Here is a 26,225-nt window from a genome sequence, read left to right as displayed (position 1 = left end):
CTGAAGGTGGCATGTAAGTTAAATGTGTATGTAACCACGCTAGAGTATATAACACGGATATGTGGGATTCCTTCCCCAGTGCCATTGTGATCACCCACATGGATTCAGATTGTAGCTTCTGGATGTAGGGTATAAGGGTGTACAATTCTAGTCAAGTTACTTTCCTCTCTCTCAGCCTCAGTTTCTTCATTTATAAGTTGAGGTCATTCTTCTTACCTCACAGGTTTGGGGGATAACTCAGACAATACACATACACCATCTAGCTCAGCATGTGACTCATTCCAAAACCTCAGTAAATGATATTAATATTGGTCTGGGTATATTGTTGTTGTGTGCTTATGTGCTTTAAATATCAAATTGTATTTATACAGGCCTGTCCACCTACGTTAGTGGTTTAAGATTTTTAAATGAAATTTAAAATGGAGTTTTAAATAAAATAAGCTCTTAAAATTTTTTTTGTCTAATTTATGTCTTTGGCCATTAAAATTACCTAAGATAAATATTTTTGTTTTTCACTTAAACACCCTTCCCACAAGTATTATGTGGCCATTATAGAAAAACAGATGAGCCAAGACAAAAAACTTTTTGATTACCTATAATTCCATCATATAGAAATAATGCCTAGAACATTTTAGGCAATATTTTCTTCTATGAATATATAAACACACACATATATGTTTATGCATACATAGATACATGAATCACTGGAATAGAAATAAACATAGCATACCTTTAACAAACGATTATACTATGTGTATATTGTTTAGTAATCTTTTTCTAATTTTCTCAATGAAATATTATGGCATTTCTGTGTCAAATGGTTTCATAATATTCTCTTCTATTGCTATATCACAAACTAACCAGGTTTCTCTTTTCAAACTTTTAGATTATTTCAAAATTCTAGAACATCCTTGTGCATAGAGGATTTCATAAAATGTAAGGCACCATCAATGAGAAGATATATTCCAACTTCAGGGATGTCCAAATAAAAAGGTACACTTTAGAATTTATAAAATGTAGTATATCTCTGCACACTGGCATGATTTTTATCTTGAGAAATATTCTTAGAATTAGATTTCTGGGTTTGAGTATTTTTCATCTTTTTGATACATATCGTCAATTGCCCTTCAATTTCTCCCCTGCATACAATCTATGAGTATGATTTTTTTTGCTTATACTCTTGCCAATTTTGGGTATTATGATTCTTATTTGAATTTGTTAATCTGACAGGTCAAAAAGGGCATCTAATTTTAGTTTTAATTTGAATTACATGACTATTATCAAGTCAAACCATTTTAATATATTTATTGGCCCTTTGTTTTTAATACATTATGACTTGCCAAGGTGTTGTTTGAAATATTACACTAAGTTTGTGACTCCCTACTGTAAAGATATTCAAGGAGGAAGACTTATATCTTAGGATCAATTGTATCACGTGTCCACATATGATTCTAAGAAACTGCACTTTTGATCCTTATTAGATGACAAATATCACCCATCTCAAAGCCTTATGATGACACCTGACTCCCTCTAGGTGCATCCTTATACCCTCAACAATCTGCCTCAATAATCTGGGAGGGGAAGCCTGTGTCATGTGTGACAGAAGAGTCATTATTATTCTAGACATGCCACTGCCAACGCCACTTCATGTTTTTCTAACACTTTAACGTCCAAAATTTTCACTGAGAAGTTTTATATAATAGTTAAAAATGGAAAAAAATGGATAAAAAGTTAAAAATTTCCTACCGGTAGGAAATTGTTTACGTAAGCTATGGCAAATTGATTAATATGTGACCATTGAAATTGAAGTATAATATTTAGTGACAGAAAAATGTCCTCAGTATAATGTTAACTAAAAATTCAAGTTTACAAAGTAGTATGGGCGTGGGCGCCTGGGTGGCTCAGTTGGTTAAGCGACTGCCTTCAGTTCAGGTCATGATCCTGGAGTTCCAGGATCAAGTCCCGCATTGGGCTCCCTGCTCAGCAGGGAGTCTGCTTCTCCCTCTGACCCTCCCTCCTCTCATGTGCTCTCTCTCTCTCATTCTCTCTCTCAAATAAATAAATAAAATCTTTAAAACAAAAAAAGCAGTATGGGCATATATACATACGTGTGTACAGTTATATGTATATATGTTAATGTATATACAGTAATACATATATTAATATATTAACAGAATTATTTATGGGATTGTGTGGGTTATCTTGATTTCATTCTTTGGGTTTTAGCATTTTTCCAATTTTTGCAATAAACATATATGCAGAAATATTTTTTAAAATTTAAAAAGTGTAAAGCAAATGTCAACGTCACTCTAAATGCTAAGTCACTAAAAATATTATGCATATGATCAGTGTCAGAAACAAAATGTCTGCTGTAATGTCAATTAATACTGTCTCAGATAACCTTCCAAGGACTTTATGTGTACTTGTACTTATTCATTTAATCCTGAGAATGGCCCTATGAGTTCAGTACTCTTATATATATACATATACCCATTTTTATAGGTGAGGAAACTGAGGCACAGAGTACAAACTTGCTCAAGACCACACAGCTAATAGGTGGTAGAGCCAGAATTTGGACATATGAAGTTGGTCTTAGAATCCATGTCCATGTGCTTAACCATGACACTATTTTGTTATCACTATTATAATTTTTTTTGAGAGGGAAAGAGAAAGGGGGGAAAGGGAGAGGGAGGGAGACTCTTAAGCAGGCTCCGTGCCCAGTGTGGACCCCAACACAGGGCTCAGTCTCACAAGCCTGAGATCATAACTGAGCCAAAATCAAGGGTCAGACGCTTAACTGACAGAGCCACCCAGGCACCCCCATCACTATTATATTTAAAAACATTATTCTGGAAGTGTTGGACAGTTTTATAACAATGCAATAAAAATGACAAATATAATTACTAGAAAGGTGGATGATTTTAGCAATGAAAGACCCAACTGTGACTACTGAAATCTTCCAGAAATATTAAGGCAGTAAGCTAAATGGCTAGCTACACCAGCAAACAAATCACATACTGCAGTTAGAAATAATCTTAATAAAAATGCTCAGAGATAATATGGAGAAAACATGAAAATCCAATTAGAAGGTATATCAGACTCGAATAGATTGAGTCTTAACATATTCTGGGTAAGAAATCTGAATATTTTCCATGTGTAACTATTTTAAATTAATGACTTAATTATAATTCAAATTGAATGCCATATAAAAATTGCTTTGGTACTATTCTAAGATATCATATCAGTAATAAAATTTCACAATCATAATGTGACTTTATTTTTCTTAGTTTTTATCATCTCAAGAGTTTTGGTTTAAAAAAAATTAATTTTTCTAGTTTGCCCCACTCTTCTGGACTTATTTTATTTTGCAGATCAATCTTGCAATCTTGACACTGCATAATTTAATTACCAATTGCAAAGCCATTTTCATAGTCATAATTGTATTCGAGGCAATATTTTTTGGTCAGGTCCTCTAATCTGCAATCAATGTCCTCAGCATCACTACAAAATGATGGGACCTGCAAATAAAAAATGAAGAGTATGAAATGTAAATTGCACCTCTATGTGCTCTGGATAAGCCCTTTGTTCTGTTGGCCTTCACATCTCTCTCTATTGGAGGGAGGAGAGGACTAGAGCTCTGCATGCTCCTGGACAGACTCCCGTCCCTCGTCCACGCCCTCCCCTAAGGCCTCTGGTGCTTGTGGACCACCAGAATTAGTTTCAGGCCCTTTCTCTCCGTGCATGTCACTGATCCCCAGAAGCCCAGGACCCCAGCATATCTCTTGTCTCTGAACTTTCACCCCTAATGGCTCTTTAGATCCCTTTCTCTGACTCTATCTCCCACCCATCTCTAAGTCCTCAGAACCTTCCTCTGCCCTCTGGAACTCCCAGTCATCAGTGAATCTCCTATTCTTTTTTTCACCTCTCTTTATGGTCCCTTCATCTTTGCTCTCAATAACACCCCACTTTCCAGTTTTCTTAGACCATGGGTGTGGAGGTGGAGGAAGTATCTTCCTCACTCTTCCCTGCGGTTTCTGGATCATGCTCCTGTACCCCTCCTTAGAGCCTCACAGTCCTGAAGTTCATGGTATAGAAGGTGGCCCCTCTGTGTGTCAGCCACCTACAACCTTTCCCCATTCTGCATCACCCCCTCCTTCCAAGAACATCCAGTAACTGTCCCTGTTATAATTCTTGGTGATTTCTATATCCACCTGACTAATCCTTCCATCACCTTGGCTTCTCACTTCCTTTTCCCCCTCTCCTCCAGTCTTCCAGCCTTACTTTGTTCCTTGCTGTCATGGTCATACCCTCAGACCTCATCATTACCAATAACTGCACCCTCTCCTACTCTCAGAAGTCTTTGACTTCATCAGATTTATAATCCATGGACCCTACCACCTCTTCATTGTCTCTGTCCAACGTCTTCACCTCCTTGTTTATCCGTCTTAGAGTCTATGGCTCATTACCAGGAATCACTCCCTCACGTGCACCCACTTCCATCGTTTGTCTGTAGAACCCATAACCCTAGTTAAACTAATTGCTCTGCTTTCTCTACACGTGCACCCATGTGGTTAATTACAGCTTGAGAGAAAATACAATCCTGCTTCCTGCCAATCCTACCACCTTTCTTTAGCACATTTGTTTGTGCTTTCCTAGAAAATTATTTTACACCATCAACCCCCTTTCCAAACCTCAACAACTCCTCCCCATCCTTACTCTCTCAGCTGATCACTCTGCATCTTTTTTCCACTGAGAAAATAGGAGAAGTCAGAAAAAATCCTTTGACACACTTCTACCACCATGGGTACCCACTTGTGCATCCGTGTCCCTGTGTACCCTACCTCCTTGGCTCCCCTCTTTCTCTCACACTGGACATCAATTCTACTACAACTGAATCTACCCTTAGCATCTATCCAAAATCTAAGCTGCCTACTCTGTTAGGGATACAAATATGTTTATAACACATTTCCTTTGAGATGCTCAACACAAGTTAAATACATTGTTTTGTTTTCCTATAAACAGTGGAAGAATCCTAAACAAAAATGCATGGAAAAGAAAATCCTTTTAATGTTCAATTATCTCATCATAAAATAAATACAATCTACAATGGCATTTTTGTCATACTTTAAATAACAAAGCAGACATTTTCAAACCACATGGACCTCATGCTTCTCTGGCTTTCTGACTCAGAATGTTTTAAAAAACTCAAAATGTTTTAATAAAGATTCACTTACAATTCATCCCAGAAGTCCAAAACCTATGAGCAATTCTAAATATTAAGAGCAAGTTTGCATTACAGAGAGGCGGGAAACCATCAGGACACGGAATTCCAGTGGCAGGTTACCCTAAGAGGCTATGAAAAGCTCAACAGCATCCTTTAAAATCCGACAAACAATAATGCTCACATACCATTTTCCCCAGGGTAGTCTCAAATGCTTCAGAAAACTTCTTCAACAGATCTGTATCATCACAACGAGTTGCTTTGTACAGCATCTCAAAGGATTTGAACCCATGATTTGCAAAACGTTTTACTGGAAAATGTTAGAGAAAACAGTTTCAGTTGGTTAAGTGTTTTCAACACTAAGATTTAATTGTCTTTGGAATAACTGTAACTTAGGACTTTGATTCTAAAATGATTTGTGGGATTTCTATAAAAACAAGAGATGACAGTTAAGAAAAACTTCTAGGCATTAATTGATCATAATAAACCATGAGTCAAGTGGCACTGTACCCAGTTATCCAGTGATGAGGTTTGCTTTGATATATTATTCTTTAGCTTGCAATCACATTAAGAAAATGAACACTTAAGGGAAAAAGAGATTTAAACATTTTTAAATTATATTTCTGGGAATTTTTGAAAAATCCTGCCTTGGTCAAAGATATCTTTTATGTTTACATAAATTTGTATCATATATGTTTCTATTATATTTTTAACCAATATACACTGAAAAATTTCTAAATATGATGGACAATCACAATCCTTGAAAGTGTAATTCCCACAGAGGACTCCTCCTTGGATCAGAAACTTGCATGGTTAGGCACAGCAAGATGTCCCATAATATTCTGAGACAATGACCCCTAATAGCATCAGCATTAAAATACTACTGTCTCAATCTGTGACAGAGGTGAGTGACACTGTAGAACTTTTAATTACTACCCAAATTTGTGGGAAAAAAATAGCTCAAGTAATTGGGCTTTATTCTTTTTCCAAGACATTGGCATTTAAACTCCATCTATGGTACTGAATCAAGAATCATTCCAAAGAATATTTATTTACACCAGACAAAGATATTGGCTATTTTTATAACAATACATATATTTAAGATTATAGAATAGCTCTAAATCTAAATCAGACCTAAAGAGATTGTAACTGACCTTTCCCCATTACATATCATGGATCCTACTTTAAATATAAGCTCTTCTGCAGACTATGAGACTATAAGTTCAAGTTTATGGATCAAGAACATGCTGACAAGTCTATTTCTGGTAGATAACAAGGAGAGGGCCAAGATGGGTTTGCCTTAAACAGAATCTTGTCCTGTAGCAATCAATAACCAGACTCTGATGGGCCAACATTTTAAATCAAGGGCTGAACATTTCTCTTATTCACAAACATTTCAAATTCATGGCACCATCTTTTAAGTAAGCTCTATGCCCAATGTGGGGCTCAAACTCATGACCCCAAGATCAAGAGTTGCATGCTCTACTAAGTGAGCCAGGCAGGTGCCCCTCATGGCACCATTTTTCACTCATGAAACCCAATCCCTATAGTAAGGCAGTTTTCCTCTTAAATGTTCAGAAACGTACACATACGCAAACCCACACACACATATACAAAAGGAGTCCAGGAAGAAATTAAAACTTACTAGCACAGTCTGGCCATTCAGTGGAATATGGTGGCTTCCAGATTCCATCTTCATAAGCACAGTAATACTTCTCAGTAGACCCTTCTGTGAAATCATAGCCCTCTGAGCAACTTAATGTGCAGTTAACTCCAGCACTATCTTGAGTACATATAAAATCCCCATTTACAGGTGTAAATGGAACTTCACAGGGAGAAGCTGCATAAAAAAAAATGTACCATTATTTACAGTGGTATAAACAATATAACTAATATAAATTAAATTCTATGAGTCTAAGCTGAATTTTGAAAAGGACTCCTCCTGTCCACCAGCACTCCTAGAAAAACTATCATCATAAATCCTCAGTGTGGGAACGTGACAACATATGCCTCTTGGTTCCTAGGTGGGCACAGTTGAAAAGCTGTACCTATGTATGATTAGAGGTTGTGCATATATTTTATAAATGCTAAGTTATTTCTGATTTGGGGTTGTTATTTGTGGCCTTCCTATAATAAGAGTGAAAACTAGATAGCATTATGTAGCAAGTATATTTTCAGAGTCTGTCTCCTCAACTCTTCAAAATAGAATTATGACAGTAACATTTTGTACTTTTAGTGAAAATGTTAACGAAATGTTAAAGACTACTCTTGAAGAAAATATTTCTATGTATCATGAAGTGAAGCAATTACAATGGGAAACGTAAATAAGATCTGTCATTATACTTACTTTACGAATCTACTGTACACAGTCCATTTTCTCTCACAAAATATAGTAATTACATATAGCAAATGTCAACGAGATTTCTGGAGGTTTATGAAGGGAATACCTTTTATGACAATGTGAATGTCACAGCTTCTGTTATTGCCCGAGGGATCGGTGGCTGTATACCGTACTAGAGTCTCCCCGTGAGGGAGAAGGTCTCCTGGTGAATGGCTCCTGGTGATGAGCAATACGGCCCCTAGAGAGGAAAGAAGGGACCTAGTTTTGGGGTGACTGGTCTGCAGTCACTTTATCAGTTCCTGTATTTGATTTGAATTTTCATTTTCTCTTTATACAAACCAGCTGGGCATTCAATTTATGTTGACTTGGTCACTAGTAAAAAAATAAAAGATGCAATATTTATGCTGTAACATAGAAGTATTAGACTCAAAAACCTCATCAGAGTAAGGCATTCTTGCTAAATAAATGATTTTCCTTGAGTAGATCAGTCTATTGGCATACTGGAAAATTTTTTAAATTCTTTACTTAAATTCGATTTAGTTAGTATATACGATATTATTAGTTTGAGGGGTAGAATTCAGTGATTCATCAGTTGTATATAACACCTGGTGCTCATTACATCAAGTGCCCTCCTCAGTGCCTGTCACCCAATTATCCCTACCCCTCACTCACCAATAGCGGAAATTTAATTAAGAAATTTATTTAATTTGCCTTTTTAATTGTTGCTTACTGGGTTTTAGTGAGACCTTTAACATGAACTTCAACTGTATTTGCTCATTTTTTTTTCTGCTTTCCTATGAACTTTTCTGATTTTAGGGGCAGATGTTGAAGAAATGAGTATGAACACGAACTCTACTAACAATATTACTAAAATGCATAGTTTATGCCTTCAGGACAATGTAAACATAGAGACTCAATGAATAGGTTTAATAAATGTGCACTGGAGACTGAATGAAGGGAACCCCATGGATAGGTAATATTAGTAATATTAAATTATATAAAACTATCCTAGCATTAAAACATATTACCTTATATGATTATTCATTCTACTTAGACAAGATGCAATTTGCTTTTCATTTCTTTTATCCTTTTTAAAAGTTTTTAAAAATGAAATACAATTCAGGGTTAACCATGCTGACCACAAAGTCTCTGCGTCTGCACCTGAGTTGTCTGAGAACTGAGGCTCATCCCATGTTGCAGGATACTCCTTCTCTGAGACTTGAATTGGAGGTGGGGATCTGCACCAGTCTATGCTAGGTGGTTCTACATCTAAAAAACAGGAAAGCAGAGAAAGAAGTTACAACTGATATTCAAAAATGACAAGGGGGTGTGCAGAGGAGAATTGAAGTCTACTTGTGCTGGCAGAGAACCTTGACCTTGTTAAGCTGGCCCTGGAGCCCCCTTTGACAATGAGATTTGTGGTAACCCTGGTCTCAAGGCGAAAGAAAGAGCTGAGTCTTGTTATGCTGCCCTCTCCCTGTTAAAGAGGAAATACTAGGTTCCTAAAATCACCCTGAGCACAGCCATGTAAAAGGCAATTCTGGGGGCACCTGGGTGGCTTAGTTGGTTAAGTGTCCAACTCCTGGTTTTGGCTCAGGGCATGATCTCAGGGTTGTGAGATCGAGCCCCTAGTGGGGCTCCACACTCAGCACGGAGTCTGCTTGACATTCTCTCTCCTTCTCCCTCTGCCCCTCCCCCGATCACTCGCTATCTCTACCCCACCAAATAAATAAATAAATAAATAAATAAAGCTTTAAAACAAAATAAAAGATTTTTTAAAAAGGCAGTTCTGGATGTGGTGGGCATTCTACCCAGAGTAGTTGAGCTGATCGACCAGGAAGTGAAGAGAACCTTCCCAGAGAAGCAGAAGGACTGAAATGACCAAATCTCAGGCTAGGCAAATTTAAGGGACTTATCTGAGGTCATTATGCTAGAAGACTGCAATCACGGGCATTAAGACCAAGGTATCTCTCTACATGATATACGAAAACACATACTCGGAAATTAAATGAACTGTATCTGTGAGAATATATAGATTTCTGTTTTATGCTAAGTCTTTTCTCTTTTCCTCATGCTTGTCATTTCATTAGCGCAGTGCCTTTGGTTTACTACTTTTTGAGACTATAAATTCTGTTGACCTGTGATGAAGTCTCTCTTGCTCACAGTTAGCTTTTCACTGCAGAGCACAGCACCTGGTCCGTAACACATGCTCAAAAAAAGTTGCTGAATAAAGAAAAACGTGAAGAAATGCTCATTGGAGGTCTGTGCACTTGAAGGGTGCTGAATCAAGTCAATTCAGAGTTAAACTGACAAATCTGGCAGCATTTACTATTTTCCCAAAAGAAATTGCAAATAGGTATTTCCAAGATATTCTAAACTTACCTGATTCTGGACAAACATTTTATTTTATTATTTTTTTTCAAAAGATTTTATTTATTTATTTGACAGAGAGAAAGAGACTGCAAAAGAGGGAACACAAGCAGGGGGAGTGGAGGAGGGAGAAGCAGGCTTCCCGCGGAGCAGGAAGCCCGACGCGGGGCTCGATCCCAGGACCCCCGGATCATGACCTGAGCCGAAGGCAGACGCTTAATGACTGAGCCACCCAGGTGCCCCTGGACAAACATTTTAAAGCTGAACTGCAGGCATAAGAGAGCACCAAGACTCAGTTAATTACCGTCAAAAGCACGGGAGGTAATGGCGGTCTCCAAAGGAGAGAGAAAGCCTATTTCAGAGCATGTGAGGCAGCATTCCCTGGAACGCTGAGCAAAAGCATTCCTGCTTCCTCTCACTTATCAGTAAGATACCCACCCCCGTCATCTGAGGAAACGAGAAAATGTGGGCTTTCAAATATTTTCTCTGTCTCTGTCTCTGTCTCTCTCTGCCCCCTCCCCCTCTCCTTCTCTCCCTTTCTCTCACCTTCTCCTGTTCCCTCTTCTTTCCCATTTCATCTCTCTTTCATAATCTGAAAATCCAGGGTCTAGCTAGACACTTGAGTACACATTTTACATTTCACCAGGCTGACTCTTCATTGTGAAAAATTAAAACTTGGCAAATGCTGAACCACAGTTCCATGTCTAAAATCACAGTATTATAGAAAACAAATCCAGCATATTTTTCATATGACTGGCAAAGTTCATGTTTAAAACAACACTGAACAAGCAATGGAAAAACCTAAGCACTATGAAATGAATTAGGCTGATTTTTACTTGCATCGTTTTTTATCTACTTTTACCCAAACCTGTAATTTCTAAGGTAAGGAGCCAGTCTGATATACATTAGTTATTTCAAAAAGTTATGTAAAATTCTTGAAATAAAATGAATTTAATGTGCTGAATTTTTAAACAAACATATTAAAATATATGAGACGAATATAGCAAAATGTCAATATGTTTATATAGAGCTTAACGTGTGTCAGGCACCAGTTCAAGTGGTTTATGAATTTTAACTAATTAAAAACCTTACAATAACCCTGTGATGTAATATGTTAATTAATTATATTTCTGGATGAAGAATCTGAGGCACAAAGAGGCTACTGTTCACACTGACTTTAGGTGGGAGAGTGGACTCAGATTGGGCTCAGAGTCTGTGCTCTTGACTACAGACTGCTACATATCCTATTACTGCACATATTACATCTTGGTGGTGGGTATCTGATATCTACTGAATAGCCACTGAATTGATTGAAAATACAAAGACGAATTGGGAGATGGGGTGGCAAACCAGCACCCCCCTTCCAAAAGGACTGGTCTATAGCAGTGGTTGTAAGCGTGAAGAGACTAGGACAGATTTCAGAGACAACAGTAGATGAAACCAGCAGCACTGGGTAACTGACTGGATGCTGGTGATGGAAGGAAAGGAGTCAAGGATGACTTCCAGACTTTTGCCTGGTAGGTAGGTGACTGGCTGTGCCATTTTCTGAGCTGAGAAATATACTAGGTTTGGGTGAGTTTGAAATGCCTGTAAGACATCTACATGGAAAGCTCGGGAGGCAGTTCTATATATTGGTTTGAACTTCAGAAAAGAGATTGAGATAGAAATCTGAAAGTGGTCAGTTAACAAAATCACTGGGAAAACTATGGAAAGAGAAAGAGAAGAGGACTAGGCTGGAACCCTGGGGATGAGCCACGTTTGAAAGTTGGTCTGAGGAAGAGAAGCCACGTAGGAAAGAGATAAAGAAGAAATGAGAACAAAGGGTTGGGGAACCAAGAAAGATGGGTATCAGATAAGCTAGAGAAGGAGACAATTTCAGTAAGTAGAGTGTGGTTAAATAATGTAAAATCTAGGGCACCTGGGCGGCTCAGTCGCTTACATTATGCATCTGCCTTCGGCTCAGGTCGCGATCCCAGGGTCCTGGGTTCGAGCCCCGCATCGGGCTCCCTGCTCGGCAGGGAGTCTGCTTCTCCCTCTCCCTCTGACCCTCGCCCTGCTCATGCTCTCACTCACATGCGCTCTCTTTCTCTCAAATGAATAAATGCAAAATCTTAAAATTTTTTTTAAATCTAAGGAAAGATTATGTAAAATAAGAACTAAAAAGTGTGCAGTAGGAGTAACTCTACAGATGACTGATAACTCTGGTGACAGTAGTTCATATGAGTGAAGGTGACAAGAGCCAGACACACTGAGTGACTTTGAAAATACATGGCCCTTGAGACAAAACAGATGGCAACCACTGGGGACTTTTCAAAAGACTCATATTGGAAGAAATCAAAGAGAGACAGCGACACATAAAGAGTATGTAGGTTTCAGAGAGGGAGGGGCTTGAGCAGGTTTCAAGGCCCATAGGGAGAATCAGTGGGAGGGAGTTGTTGAAGATAAAGGGGCAGCATAGCCCTTGGAGGGCTGGATGATTTTCACAAACCCACCCAAGTAATTTCACGACTTACCAATAACCTTGACATGGAAGGTGCAGCTGGCTTGGTTGCTGGAGAGGTCAACTGCTGTATATGTGATAGCAACATCTCCAATCGGGAAAAGGTAAGGTGGGGTGAAAGCTGGATGAACATGGATTGATACCTTTTAGAGATAAATGAATATATTGAAAGTTAAAGTTAATAGCAATGGTATTTTTTTTAACTTAAATATTATTAGGAAAAGTGAAATTAAAAATGATACAATATTTCATACATATCGCAAATAGGAAAAAAGAATCAGGCACAGCCTTTCGTTGTGTTTCTTTCCAGATTATTATTCTATTCACGTAGTTTATACAGTTGGTATACATATGAAATGTTGTTCCTTGTTTTTTAAACATAATATCTTAAAACATTCTTTATGTTGTTACATAGTCTTTAGAACTTAAGAAGACACTTAAATGTCTCCATGATTTTCTATAGAATAAATATATGCTAATTTAAAAAAATCTATTGAAGGACATTTAAATTGGCCCCAAATGGTCCCATTTTATTGATAGATAATACACAATTTCTTTCCCAAAACATGGTAATAACTTGCATTCCCATTTGTCAGTATTTGATAGTGTCTGTGTTAAAGTTCCCGCTCTAAGTTCTCTACCCTATATTAAATACCATTATTTTTTGGTAACTCAAAAATATGACACCAGGTAATTTTTTTAATTCACAATTTCTTAATGCCTTAGACTAAGATTAAATTCTCATATGTTTGCAAGATATAAATATATTCTTTCTTTTTTGTATTATATGTTTGCCTTCTTAGTCCACTTGAAAATTATGATACAATACATTTATATTAATGTGTAGGTAATAAATATTCTAACCTTTGATAAGTTTGAAGCATTTGTCTCAAGTTTACTATTTGTCTTTTAATTTAGAAATTTTTTTTACTTTAAATTTTTTATTGTTATGTTAATCACCATACATTACATCATTAGTTTTTGATGTAGTGTTCCATGATTCATTGTTTGTCCATAACACCCAGTGCTCCATGCAGAATGTGCCCTCTTTAATATCCATCACCAGGCTAACCCATCCCTCCACTCCCTCCCCTCTAGAACCCACAGTTTGTTTTTCAGAGTCCATTGTCTCTCATAGTTCCTCTCCCCCTCCAATTTACTCCCCTTCATTCTTCCCCTCCTGCTATCTTCTTCTTCTTTTTTTTTCTTAACATATATTGCATTATTTGTTTCAGAGGTACAGATCTGTGATTCAACAGTCTTGCACAATACACAGCGCTCACCATAGCACATACCCTCCCCAATGTCTATCACCCAGCCACCCCATCCCTCCCACCCCCCCACCACTCCAGCAACCCTCAGTTTGTTTCCTGAGATTAAGAGTTCCTCATATCAGTGAGGTCACATGATACATGTCTTTCTCTGATTGACTTATTTCACTCAGCATAACACCCTCCAGTTCCATCCACGTCATTGCAAATGGCAAGATCTCATTCCTTCTGATGGCTGCATAATATACCATTGTGTATATATACCACATCTTCTTTATCCATTCATCTTTCGATGGACATCTTGGCTCTTTCCACAGTTTGGCTATTTTGGACATTACTGCTATAAACAGTGGGGTACATGTGCCCCTTCAGATCCCTACATTTTTATCTTTGTGGTAAATACCCAGTAGTGCAATGGCCGGATCGTATCGTAGCTCTATTTTCAACTTTTTGAGGAACCTCCATACTGTTTTCCAGAGTGGCTGCACCAGCTTGCATTCCCACCAACAGTGTGGGAGGGGTCCCCTTTCTCCACATCCCCGGCAATATCTGTCATTTCCTGACTTGTTAATTCTAGCCATTCTGACGGGTGTGAGGTGGTATCTCATGGAGGTTTTGATTTGGATTTCCCTGATGCCGAGCGATGTTGAGCACTTTTTCATGGGTCTGTTGGCCATTTGGATGTCTTCTTTGGAAAAATGTCTGTTCATGTCTTCTGCCCATTTCTTGATTGGATTATTTGTTCTTTGGGTGTTGAGTTTGATAAGTTCTTTATAGATTTTGGATACTAGCCCTTTATCTGATATGTCATTTGCAAATATTTTCTCCCATTCTGTCGGTTGTCTTTTGGTTTTGTGGACTGTTTCTTTTGCTGTGCAAAAGCTTTTTATCTTGATGAAATCCCAATAGTTCATTTTTGCCCTTGCTTCCCTTGCCTTTGCTGATGTTTCTAGGAAGAACTTGCTGCAGCTGAGGTCGAAGAGGTTGCTGCCTCTGTTCTCCTTTAGAATTTTGATGGACTCCTGTCTCACGTTTAGGTCTTTCAACCGTTTGGAGTCTATTTTTGTGGGTGGTGTAAGGAAATGGTCCAGTTTTATTCTTCTGCATGTGGCTGTCCAATTTTCCCAACACCGTTTGTTGAAGAGACTGTCTTTTTGCCATTGGACATTCTTTCCTGCTTTGTCAAAAATTAGTTGACCATAGAGTTGAGGGTCCATTTCTGGGCTTTCGATTCTGTTCCATTGATCTATGTGTCTGTTTTGGTGCCAGTACCATACTGTCTTGATGATGACAGCTTTGTAATAGAGCTGGAAGTCCGGAATTGTGATGCCGCCAGCTTTGCTTTTCTTTTTCAATATTCCTCTGGCTATTCGGGGGTCTCTTCTGGTTCCATACAAATTTTAGGATTATTTGTTCCATTTCTTTGAAAAAAGTGGATGGTATTTTGATGGGGATTGCACTGAATGTGTAGATTGCTCTAGGTAGCATTGACATCTTCACAATGTTTGTTCTTCCAATCCATGAGCATGGAACGTTTTTCCATTTCTTTGTGTCTTCCTCAATTTCTTTCATGAGTATTTTATAGTTTTCTGAGTACAGATCCTTTGCCTCTTTGGTTAGATTTACTCCTAGGTATCTTATGGTTTTGGGTGCAACTGTAAATGGGATTGACTCCTTAATTTGTCTCTCTTCTGTCTTGTTGTTGGTGTATAGGAATGCCACTGATTTCTGTGCATTGATTTTATATCCTGCCACTTGACTGAATTCCTGTATGAGTTCTAGCAGTTTTGGGGTGGAGTCTCTTGGGTTTCCCACATAAAGTATCATATCATCTGCAAAGAGTGAGAGTTTGGCTTCCTCTTTGCCGATGTGGATGCCTTTGATTTCTTTTTGTTGTCTGATTGCTGTGGCTAGAACTTCTAATACTATGTTGAATAACAGTGGTGATAGTGGACATCCCTGCAGTGTTCCTGACCTTAGGGGGAAAGCTCTCAGCTTTTCCCCATTGAGAATGATATTCGCTGTAGGTTTTTCATAGATGGCTTTTATGATATTGAGGTATGTACCCTCTATCCCTATACTCTAAAGAGTTTTGATCAAGAAGGTATGCTGTACTTTTCAAATGCTTTTTCTGCATCTATTGAGAGGATCATATGATATTTATTTATTTATTTTTTGTTAATATATTGTATCACGTTGACTGATTTGCAGATGTTGAACCAACCTTGCAGCCCAGGGATAAATCCCACTTGGTCATGGTGAATAATCCTTTCAATGTACTGTTGGATCCTATTGGCTAGTATTTTGGTGAGAATTTTTGCATCCATGTTCATCAAGGATATTGGTCTGTAATTCTCCTTTTTGATGGGGTCTTTGATTTTGGGATCAAGGTAATGGTGGCCTCATAAAATGAGTTTGGAAGTTTTCCTTCCACTTCTATTTTTTGGAACAGTTTCAGGAGAATAAGTATTAATTCTTCTTTATATGTTTCGTAGAATTCCCCTGGGAAGCCATCTGTCCCTGGGCTTTTGTTTGTTCGGAGATTTTTGATGACTGCTTCCATTTCCTTAGTGGTTATAGGTCTGTTCAGGTTTTCTATTTCTTCTCGATTCATTTTTGGTAGTTGATACATCTCTAGGAATGCATCCATTTCTTCCAGGTTATCTAATTTGCTGGCATATAGTTGCTCATAATATGTTCTTATAATTGTTTGTATTTCTTTGGTGTTGGTTGTGATCTCTCCTCTTTCATTCATGATTTTGTTGATTTGGGTCATTTCTCTTTTCTTTTGGAAAGTCTGGCCAGGGGTTTATCAATCTTGTTAATTCTTTCAAAGAAAGAACCAGCTCCTAGTTTCGTTGATCTGTTCTACTGTTCTTTTGGTTTCTATTTCATTGATTTCTGCTCTAATCTTTATTATTTCTCTCCTCCTGCTGGGTTTAGGCTTTATTTGCTGTTTTTTCTCTACCTCCTTTAGGCGTAGGGTTAGGTTGTGTATTTGAGACCTTTCTTGTTTCTTGAGAAAGGCTTGTATTTGCTATATACTTTCCTCTTAGGACTGCCTTTGCTGTATCCCAAAGATTTTGAATAGTTGTGTTTTCATTTTCATTGGTTTCCATGAATTTTTTAAATTCTTCTTTAATTTCCTGGTTGACCCATTCATTCTTTAGTAGGATGCTCTTTAGCCTCCATGTATTTGAGTTCTTTCCGATTTTCCTCTTGTGACTGAGTTCTAGTTTCAAAGCACTGTGGTCTGAAAATATGCAGGGAATAATCCCAATCTTTTGGTACAAGTTGGGACCTGATTTGTGACCTAGGATGTGATCTATCCTGGAGAATGTTCCATGGGCACTAGAGAAGAATGTGTACTCCGTTTCTTTGGGATGGAATGTTCTGAATATGTCTGGGAAGTCCATTTGGTCCAGTGTGTCATTTAAAGTCTTTATTTCCTTGTTGATCTTTTGCGTAGATGATCTGTCCATTTCAGTCAGGGGGGTGTTAAAGTCCCCCACTATTATTGTATTGTTGTCAATGTGTTTCTTCGCTTTTGTTATTAATTGCCTTATATAATTGGCTGCTCCCATGTTAGGGGCAGAGATATTTACAATTGTTAGATCCTCTTGTTGGATAGACCCTTTAGGTAGGATATAGTGTCCGTCCTCATCTCTTACTACAGTCTTTGGTTTAAAATCTAATTTGTCTGATATAAGGATTGCCACCCCAGCTTTCTTTTGGTGTCCATTAGCATGGTAAATGGTTTTCCACCCCCTCACTTTCAATCTGGGGGTGTCTTTGGGTCTAAAATGAGTCTCTTGCAGACAGCATATCGATGGGTCTTGGTTTTTAATCCAATCTGATAGTCTGTGTCTTTTGATTGGGGCATTTAGCCCATTTACATTCAGGGTAACTATCGAAAGATATGAATTTAGTGCCATTGTATTGCCTGTAAGGTGACTGTTACTGTATATTGTCTGTGCTCCTTTCTGATCTATGCTGCTTTTAGGCTCTCTCTTTGCTTCGAGGACCCCTTTCAATATTTCTTAGAGGGCTGGTTTCGTGTTTGCCAATTCCTTTAGTTTTTGTTTGTCCTGGAAGCCTTTTATCTCTCCTTCTATTTTCAATGACAGCCTAGCTGGATATAGTATTCTTGGCTGCATATTTTTCTCGTTTAGTGCTCTGAAGATATCATGCCAGTCCTTTCTGGCCTGCCAGGTCTCTGTGGATAGGTCTGTTGCCAATCTAATGTTTCTACCATTGTAGCTTACATATCTCTTCTCCTCAGCTGCTTTCAGGATTTTCTCTTTGTCTCTGAGACTCGTAAGTTTTACTATTAGATGTCAGGGTGTTGACCTATTTTTATTGATTTTGAGAGGGGTTCTCTGTGCCTCCTGGATTTTGATGCCTGTTTCCTTCCCCTCATTAGGATAGTTCTCTGCTATAATTTGCCCCAATATACCTTCTGCCCCTCTCTCTCTTTCTTCTTCTTCTGGGATCCCAATTATTCTAATGTTGTTTGGTCTTATTGTATCGCTTATCTCTTGAATTCTGCCCTCGTGATCCAGTAGTTGTTTATCTCTTTTCCTCAGCTTCTTTATCTTCCATCATTTGGTCTTCTATATCGCTAATTCTCTCTTCTGCCTCATTTATCCTAGCAGATATTGCCCCCATTTTTGATAGCACCTCATTAAGAGCCTTTTGGATTTCGACCTGTTTAGATTTTAGTTCTTTTATTTCTCCAGGAAGGGTTTCTCTAATAACCTCCATGCTTTTTTCAAGCCCAGCTAGTATCTTTAAAATCATGGTTCTGAACTCTAGGTCTGACATCGTACTAATGTCTGTATTGAGTAGGTCCCTGGCAGATGGTACTACCTCTTGTTCTTTTTGTTGAGGTGATTTTTTTTTGTCTTGTCATCTTGTCCAGAGGAGAATAGATGAATGAGAGAACAAAATGCTAACAGGTTAACAACATCCCCAGAAAATATACTCTAAACAAATCAGAAAAGACTTGGAACCAGGGGAGAAGAAAGGGAAAGAAAGAAAAAAGAAAGAGAAGAAAAAAAGAAAAAGAAAAAGATAAAAACAAACAAAAACAGAACAAAACAAAACAAAACAGAATATGATCAAATATGATCAGGCTAGTGCATAGATCAGTGCCACACACTAGATTTTGGGTGTATTTTGGTCTGTTAGAAGAAAGTGCCTCCTAAAATTTTAAAGAAAGAAAGACTTATATATGTACAAAATAAGGGTTGATATAATGAAGGGATGGAATATGACTGTAAAGATGAAAATTATAAAAGATTTTATAAAAGGAATTGATAAGATAAGAAGTTGTTTGAGAAAAGAAAGAAGAAGATTTAAAAAAAAAGAGGGGGAGAGAATGTGATCAGGCAGGAGACTAGAATAATGCCATACACTAGTGATTTCGGGTGTATTTTGATCTGTTAGAAGAAACTGTATCTCCGAATTTTAAAGAGAGAACAACTTATATATATATGCCAAAAATAAGGGTAACTACTATGAAGGGACAGAATCTGACTCTAAAAATGAAAAATATAAAAAAATTTTTTTTAAAAAGGGATTGATAAGATGTTGGTTGAAAAAGGGAAAAAGAAAAATTCAAAAAAAAAAACAGTTAAAAAAATTAACTTTGAATGACTAAAGAATCATGGTAAAAAAGCCATGAATTCTATGTGCCGTATTCCCCTAGCGCTGGAGTTCTCCTGTTCTCATTGATCGGTAAACTTGGTCTTGGCTGGCGGTTCTTGCTGATCTTCTGGGGGAGGGGCCTGTTGCCGTGGTTCCCAAATGTCTTTGCGGGAGTTGGAATTGACCCGCCCTTGCCGGTCCGGGCTAAGTAATCTGCTCGGGTTTGCTCTCGGGAGCTTTTGTTCCCTGCAAGCTCTCGGTACAGCTTTGGAGGACGAGAGTGAAAATGGTGGCCTCCAATCTCCGCCCTGGAGGAGCCGAGAACTCGGGGCCCCACTCCTCAGTGCGCCCCCAGAGAAAAGCAGTCATTCACTCCCGGCTCCCCGGTCTCCGGCTGCACTCCATGCTCACCCGGCCTGTGACCGAGCATTTCTATCTCTGGCACCCGACTCAGTGTGGAGTCTCCAAACCCAGCAGATCCCTGCGGTGCGCTCTCTGGCCGTTCCTCCCGGAGGAGAAAGGGGAGTCTCTCTGAATCTGCTGCTTGTTGGGTCCCTGCTTCCAGTAAGTGGTCGCTTTTCTGTTCAGAGAGTTGTTGCTATTCTTTTCTTCGATCTCCTGTTGAGTTCGTAGGTGTTCAGAATTGTTTGATCCCTATTCAGCTGAATTCCTGAGACCAGAGGAAATCCACGTCTCCTACTCCTCCGCCATCTTGCTCTGCCCCCTGTCCCTTATTTTAGGAATTTTTTAAAATACAAATTTAAAAATACTTTTGTAGCCAAATACATTTGTCTTTTCAATTGTACTTTTAAAAATATTTCAACACTCAGGTGCTACATTTAGTGTGAACTCTCATTAGATCCTGAAATATGCCCCTGTATTCTGCTGGGGGGAGAAAATTCAATTTCAAAATGGCATATTGTGTTTTATGGTCAGGAAGGACAGAGGACTGTGGGAGCCTGTGGAGGCTTGTTGATGATCCTGATGAAGGTAACAACAATGCATGTTTTCATGGGCCTTTTAACGGAAAGTAGAAACCACACATGATGGACTAATCATTCAACATGTACATCACCTACAGTCCCTTTAGCCCTAGAAGTCACATTTGCCCTTTTAAATTCAGATTTAAAAGTTACCTTGTCCTTAGTTACCTAAAGAAAAATACCATATGAGCTCTACTTAATGTGGAATCTAAGAAAACAAAGAAACAAACTCCTAGATACAGAGAACAGGTGGTGGTTGTCAGAGGTGGGGGTGGGGGAGGGGGATGAAATGGGGTAAGGGGGTCACAAGGTACAAATTTCCATTTATAAAATAAATAAATCCTGGGAATGTAATGTACAGCATGATCACTACAGTTGATTTTTTAAAAAGCTACCCTGATTCTAAGTATATTCAACACAATGATCAGAACAATTTTTCTGTGTGCGTTGTGGCCCCCACCCTGATAAATCCTGGCTGGCATGATTTACACAAGTTTACATGCAGTTGTGAAAACCATATACCATAAAAGCACCTTAATGTATGTGAATACTAACAGTGTAAATTCAAGGGGAGTTAAATCCTAAATGAATTCCTTTTCTAACATCTGATGGATAATTATCTCAAGCTACTGTATATATAATGTTGAAATATTGTATTCTGAACAAAATACTGTGTTAGAGAAAGCTGAATTAAAAACTGATCCCTCCTTTACAATATGTAATCATTTAGGGCTCATATTTTAAAAGATATGTTCATAAACAGGAATTTAGATTGTTTCCACATTTTTTTTTCCTTGAAAGATCATCAGAGCTTAGTAAGGGGCAAAGAATTCCTAGTCAAGTAATCTTAGTGGATACATAATACAACAAATCCATGGAATAAGAGTTTGCATTTTAGAGATTTTTATGAGATTTCTAGTTAAAAACTCAAGGCTGATCATTCTTCTATCTAATGAGGCATTAATATTTATGAGTACAGTTTATATAGACAGTACTATCATTCGTATATTAGTAAATCTTCAATATCACGCATACTTGTAGTGCATTTAGAATCCATTTGAAAAGGATACAAATATTCGCACAAACCTTACCTTTTCCCCAGAGTTGTCTCTAGCTGTTGGGATTTGCCAGGTGATATTAGCAGAGTCTTGCTGTTCCAGAGTCTTAGCCTCTATGTCCTTAGGACAGCTGATTTGAGGAGCCTCCACATCTGACTCAGAAAATGCACAAATCAATGAGTCAATTGATACCTAATTCTAAGTCATTTAAGAAAGAGGTAAAAATACATGAATACTCTGTGACTCATTTTTTACATCCCAATACCGGATTCATTTGGAACATGCAACTGCCTTCAGCATGGCTTATGAGGCCCTTCCTGACCTGGTACCTGCTGACCTCTTAGCTTCATCTCTTATGGTTGCCTGACCGGAGCTTACTCTACACGCTGGATGCTCTCATTTCCATGCAAACTCCATGGTCTTTCTTGCACCTGGGTCTTTGCCCAGGTTCTTTTACATGCCTGAGTCAATGCCCTCTCCCTTCTTTACCTAGATAACTCCTCCTTGTTCTTTCTCAGCTTAGACACAAGGTCCTCAGGAACTGCTTCCTCCATAGGCTCCCACAGCCCTCTGTCCTTCCTGACCATAAAACTCAACACGTCATTTTGAAATTGAATTTTCTCCCCCCACAGAATTCACATTTGTTGAAGGCCAGGATATCTCTTGTCTCATTGTGTTAAATAGTGCCTGGCAAACACCAGAAGCTTGGCAAATATTTTTGAATGAAATAAAGAAACAAAAAATAAATGTTGACTGTGGCTGGAAGGAATTACACTTGAAAACAAGGCTGTCAAGTAGAATTAATTAGTAGTGCTAAAATGCACTGTCAAAACACCAAATTGAAGCCAATGATATTTTTTTGCAGCGTGAAACTCTGCAATACAGATACTGAGTTAGAGGTGGTAACATTAAATATATCCACATTAATCACTGTAGACCTAAGTTCTTATATATAACATAAAAGTACTCTTATTTTAAGTTACGTTAAATTAGGTCTTCTGTAACTTGTAGCTGAATACATCTGAGTTGATATAATCTGTGTCTCATATCTTCTTGTTTCTTGAAAACTTTTTACAATTTATATTTTCTTTTTCTTGGAGGGGCTGATACTTGGACACTTTCCCCCCACAATATGCATCAGCATATTGACTCTGAAAATCTAAAAAAGTAGTTGATTTTCCATTCACACGTGAATAACAGCTTAACTGGATTAGGAATTTAAAGTTCCTATTTTCTTTCTGTATTTTTTGGACGTTGCTATATTTCCTTCTGGCATTTATAGTTGTAAATGAGAAGTATCATGTAAGTCTGCTTCTTGCTTCTTTTGTGCAATTTCTCTATTCTCTCTGGAAACTGATTTAAGATTTTCTTGTTAAATTCTGGACCTCAGAAAGTTCACCAGTCGTGAAAATATGCCTGCCTAATAGTCAGGGGCTATGACTGATCTCACATTTCAAGTTTAGCTCAGAGAAACATCCTTCTATTGGTTAAGAAAATTCTTCTCTTCCATCCCCTTCCCTCTCTCCTTCTGGAACTCTTTCTTAAATGGACATTGGGGCTTTTTCTTATCATTGGTATCTCTTAACTTCCATCTTTTTGGTTTGATCACTTGGGATATTCAAGTTCGTTGTTTATTATTTTTCCATTCTGAGGAAACTCTCAATTTGGTTCTTCAACAACATCTGTTCTACTTTATTTATCCTTCTCTTAGAGATATTTCTGATGCTTTTACTTTTCCGAAATCTTTCTTGTTCTCAATACCCCCTTTTTTCATAGAAGTCTATTCTGGTTGCAAGTAAGATGGCAATGTCCTCCTGTGAAAATAACGGGATATGGGTCTCAAAGGGCTGATAACTTGATTCCTGGGGCACCTGGGTGGCTCAGTTGGTTAAGTGTCTGACTCTTGGTTTCGGCTCGGGTCATGATCTCAGGGTTGTGGGACAGAGCCCTGTGCTGGGCTCCACGCTGCGCATGAAGCCTGCTTGGGATTCTCTCTCTCTCCCTCACCCTCTGCCTGTCCCCCACCCTCTAAAAAAACAAAAACAAAGTGCTGATAACTTGATTCTTTTTAAATTGATTCAGTTGCACAGGCTTTATTTTTTTTAAGATATTTATTTATTTATTTATTTATTTAGGAGAGAGAGAGGTAGTGGGGATAGAACACGAGCTGGGGGGAGATGGGGGGGAGCAGAGGGAGAAGCACTCCCCACTGAGCAGGGAGCCCAATGCAGGGCTTAATCCCCAGACTCCAGGATCATTTCCTGAGCCAAAGGCAGATGCTTAATAACTGAGCCACCCAGGCGCTCCGTCCCACAGGCTTTATATGGGCCAGAAATTTCTCAGAGATTTTCATCTCCTAATGGAAAACTTACCTGATTTCCAGCTTTAATATCATCCTTATATTTTATTTCTTCTGTCATTGCCTGGATAATATAATTGTATATTATATTGGATTATAACTGATCATATTATAATTGGACTTAGTAAATCCATCATTTTGAAACAGAAGTCCTCATAGAGTAGATTAGGATAACACCTACCACTTTATCATGGATTTGCAGCAAGAGCTGCAGAGGGACAGCCCCACACTGTAGCAACATGTCATTATACAGGAATTTTGTCTTCAACCTGACCAACGTAGGGGACCTACCTTTACACACAGCTGTCTGAACTTTGGCACTCCACTTTCCAGAGGTGGTACATCTCACTTCTTCTCTGACGCCTGATAAAATGAATCCTCGGCGGCAGCTGAGTTGACAAATCGTCCCAGGTCTGGCGGGCTGCTTGCCACAGCTGGGGGGGGAGGCAATGACACCTCTGGGCTTCTGAAAGGTGGAGCAATGGCGCTCTATTGTAGGGAAATGAAAGAATGTTATTTGCATTATCACAAATTTCACGAAAAATATAATTGTGCTGCCTTGAAATTGACATAAGTCACTAAATGATACCTGTTTATGACACTGAACATATGATACATTATAAATAATGCTAAACTATATCTCTTGTTATCTCATGTTATTTTGTCAGTGTATCAATACCTTGAAACACTTTTTTTTTTAAGATTTTATTTATTTATTTGGCAGAGAGAGAACAGGACAGCATAAGCAGTGGGAGCGACAGAGGGAGAGGAGGAAGCAAAACCCTGTTAAGTAGGGAGCCCGATGCGGGGCTCGATTCCAAGACCCTGGGATCATGACCTGAGCCAAAGGCAGTCGCTTAACCAACTGAGCCACCCAGGCGCCCCAATACCTTGAAAAACTTCTAACTGATGTTTTAGTTAATGCCAACTGTGACTTTTATCACTTGCTTGGAGCACGTTCCTTCAGTTTGCAGAATATTTATGGCTCTGAAGTATAAAATAGTAAATTAGGGCACCTGGGTAGCTCAGTCAGTTAAGCATCTGCCTTCGGCTCAGGTCACGATCCTAGAGTCCCAGTATCGAGTCCCACGTCAGGCTCCCTGCTCAGCGGGGAGTCTGCTTCTCCCTCTCCTTTTGCCCCTCCCCAATCTCATGCTCTCTTTCACATTCTCTCTCTCTCTCAAATAAATAAAATCTTTAAAAATAAATAAACTAAAATAGTAAATTAGAGTCCCTCTTTCATGGATTAAGCAACAGATTCAGCAATCTGTCTCCATTTTATGAGTTCTTTTGGTTACATCTTTAAGTGAGCACATTATGAGAAAAGTTTTCATTCCCTCCCTCAAATCACTGTGTCAATTTGGGGCCTGGCCCCTTCATGTTATCTTCGGAATAGATGAAGGAGGCGGAATGCAAATAGAATGGAAAATCAAGACTAAGACTTAACGTAGGCTGTGTGTGTGTGTGTGTGTGTGTGTGTGTGTGTGTGTCCCCACCCATGTGCACATTTATTTGTTTTGTAATGATTCTACTGGCACCACTGCTAGCATCTTCAGTCTATATTTCCCATGTAATAATTGCTCACAGTTATTCGGCATGTAATATGCCAGGCATTATTCCAAGTGCTTTCCGTGTATTGACTGACTTAATCCTATGCACTGAGGGGTACTGTTATCATTCCCGCTTACAAACAAGAGTGCTGAGGCACAACTATGGGGAAGTCACCCACAGTCAACGTTCTTGAGGTCACCCTGTAGGTATGTGGCAGACTCTGTGTGCTCCAAAACACTTCGCCACCATGCCTCCTCCCTGAAATTTCCTTCAAACCCCTGTGCCGGCAAAAGCAATTTTTCCTGAGAAATCGGTTGTTTCTTTCTTTTTGCACAATACGTGCCACATGACTGCCCCGACTTTCTGTTGTGCTGCAATGAAGAGGAAAATCGGAGCCAAATTTGTGGTTCAAATGTAATGACCATGTGCGACTCAATATCCCTTATTTAGGGATGGTTCTTTACAAATTAACAAAATTATCATTTTGGCTGCGATAATCATTGGAGATTCTGTTTCCTGTTAATATTCTCTTTTCTATTGTTTGCTTATGTTTTTTTTATATATTTATTATATATAAATATATTTATATATTCTTTAATTTTTATATAGTCTAATCTACTGATTTTATTTCTACCTCTTTTATACTTAAGTTCTGCAATTGGTTAACATTCACATATTTTAACTATATGCTCTTCTAATTTTTAATGGTTTCATTTTTTTAATTTATATTTTAAAAACTACAAAGAATTGATCTTCGGTGTCTGGTGTGAATTAAAGACACCAGAATTTCATTTTGTTTCATTTGTTTTTCCCAAGGAGCCAGCCAATTTTTCTATATTATAAATTGAATAAATCTTTTCTTCTCAGCTGACCTGCAATGCTTCCTTAGTAATACATGAAACTCATAAACTTGGGGATCTAT

General features: G+C 38.4%; 1 protein-coding gene across 4 annotated transcripts in view; it reads right to left on the bottom strand.

Moving 5' to 3' along the window:
• SVEP1 (sushi, von Willebrand factor type A, EGF and pentraxin domain containing 1) overlaps positions 1-26,225 on the bottom strand; it is a 193,181-nt gene that overhangs the window by 91,908 nt on the left and 75,048 nt on the right. For all 4 annotated transcript variants that reach the window (XM_025888607.2, XM_073876569.1, XM_073876570.1 and 1 more), the window contains 8 exons: positions 24,044-24,241; positions 21,427-21,545; positions 12,446-12,575; positions 8,724-8,831; positions 7,669-7,800; positions 6,867-7,061; positions 5,410-5,531; positions 3,410-3,518 (listed from right to left, as the gene is read on the bottom strand). In XM_025888607.2, the coding sequence (XP_025744392.2) occupies positions 3,410-3,518; positions 5,410-5,531; positions 6,867-7,061; positions 7,669-7,800; positions 8,724-8,831; positions 12,446-12,575; positions 21,427-21,545; positions 24,044-24,241 (1,113 nt within the window). The remainder of the gene's footprint in view (positions 1-3,409; positions 3,519-5,409; positions 5,532-6,866; positions 7,062-7,668; positions 7,801-8,723; positions 8,832-12,445; positions 12,576-21,426; positions 21,546-24,043; positions 24,242-26,225) is intronic.

Source organism: Callorhinus ursinus, unplaced genomic scaffold, assembly GCF_003265705.2.
Source record: "Callorhinus ursinus isolate GAN/ISIS: 27379988/994484 unplaced genomic scaffold, GSC_fseal_2.0 scaffold24, whole genome shotgun sequence".
In the NCBI taxonomy this organism is placed as follows: domain Eukaryota; kingdom Metazoa; phylum Chordata; class Mammalia; order Carnivora; family Otariidae; genus Callorhinus; species Callorhinus ursinus.
This window is presented reverse-complemented; position numbering and strand designations above follow the sequence as displayed.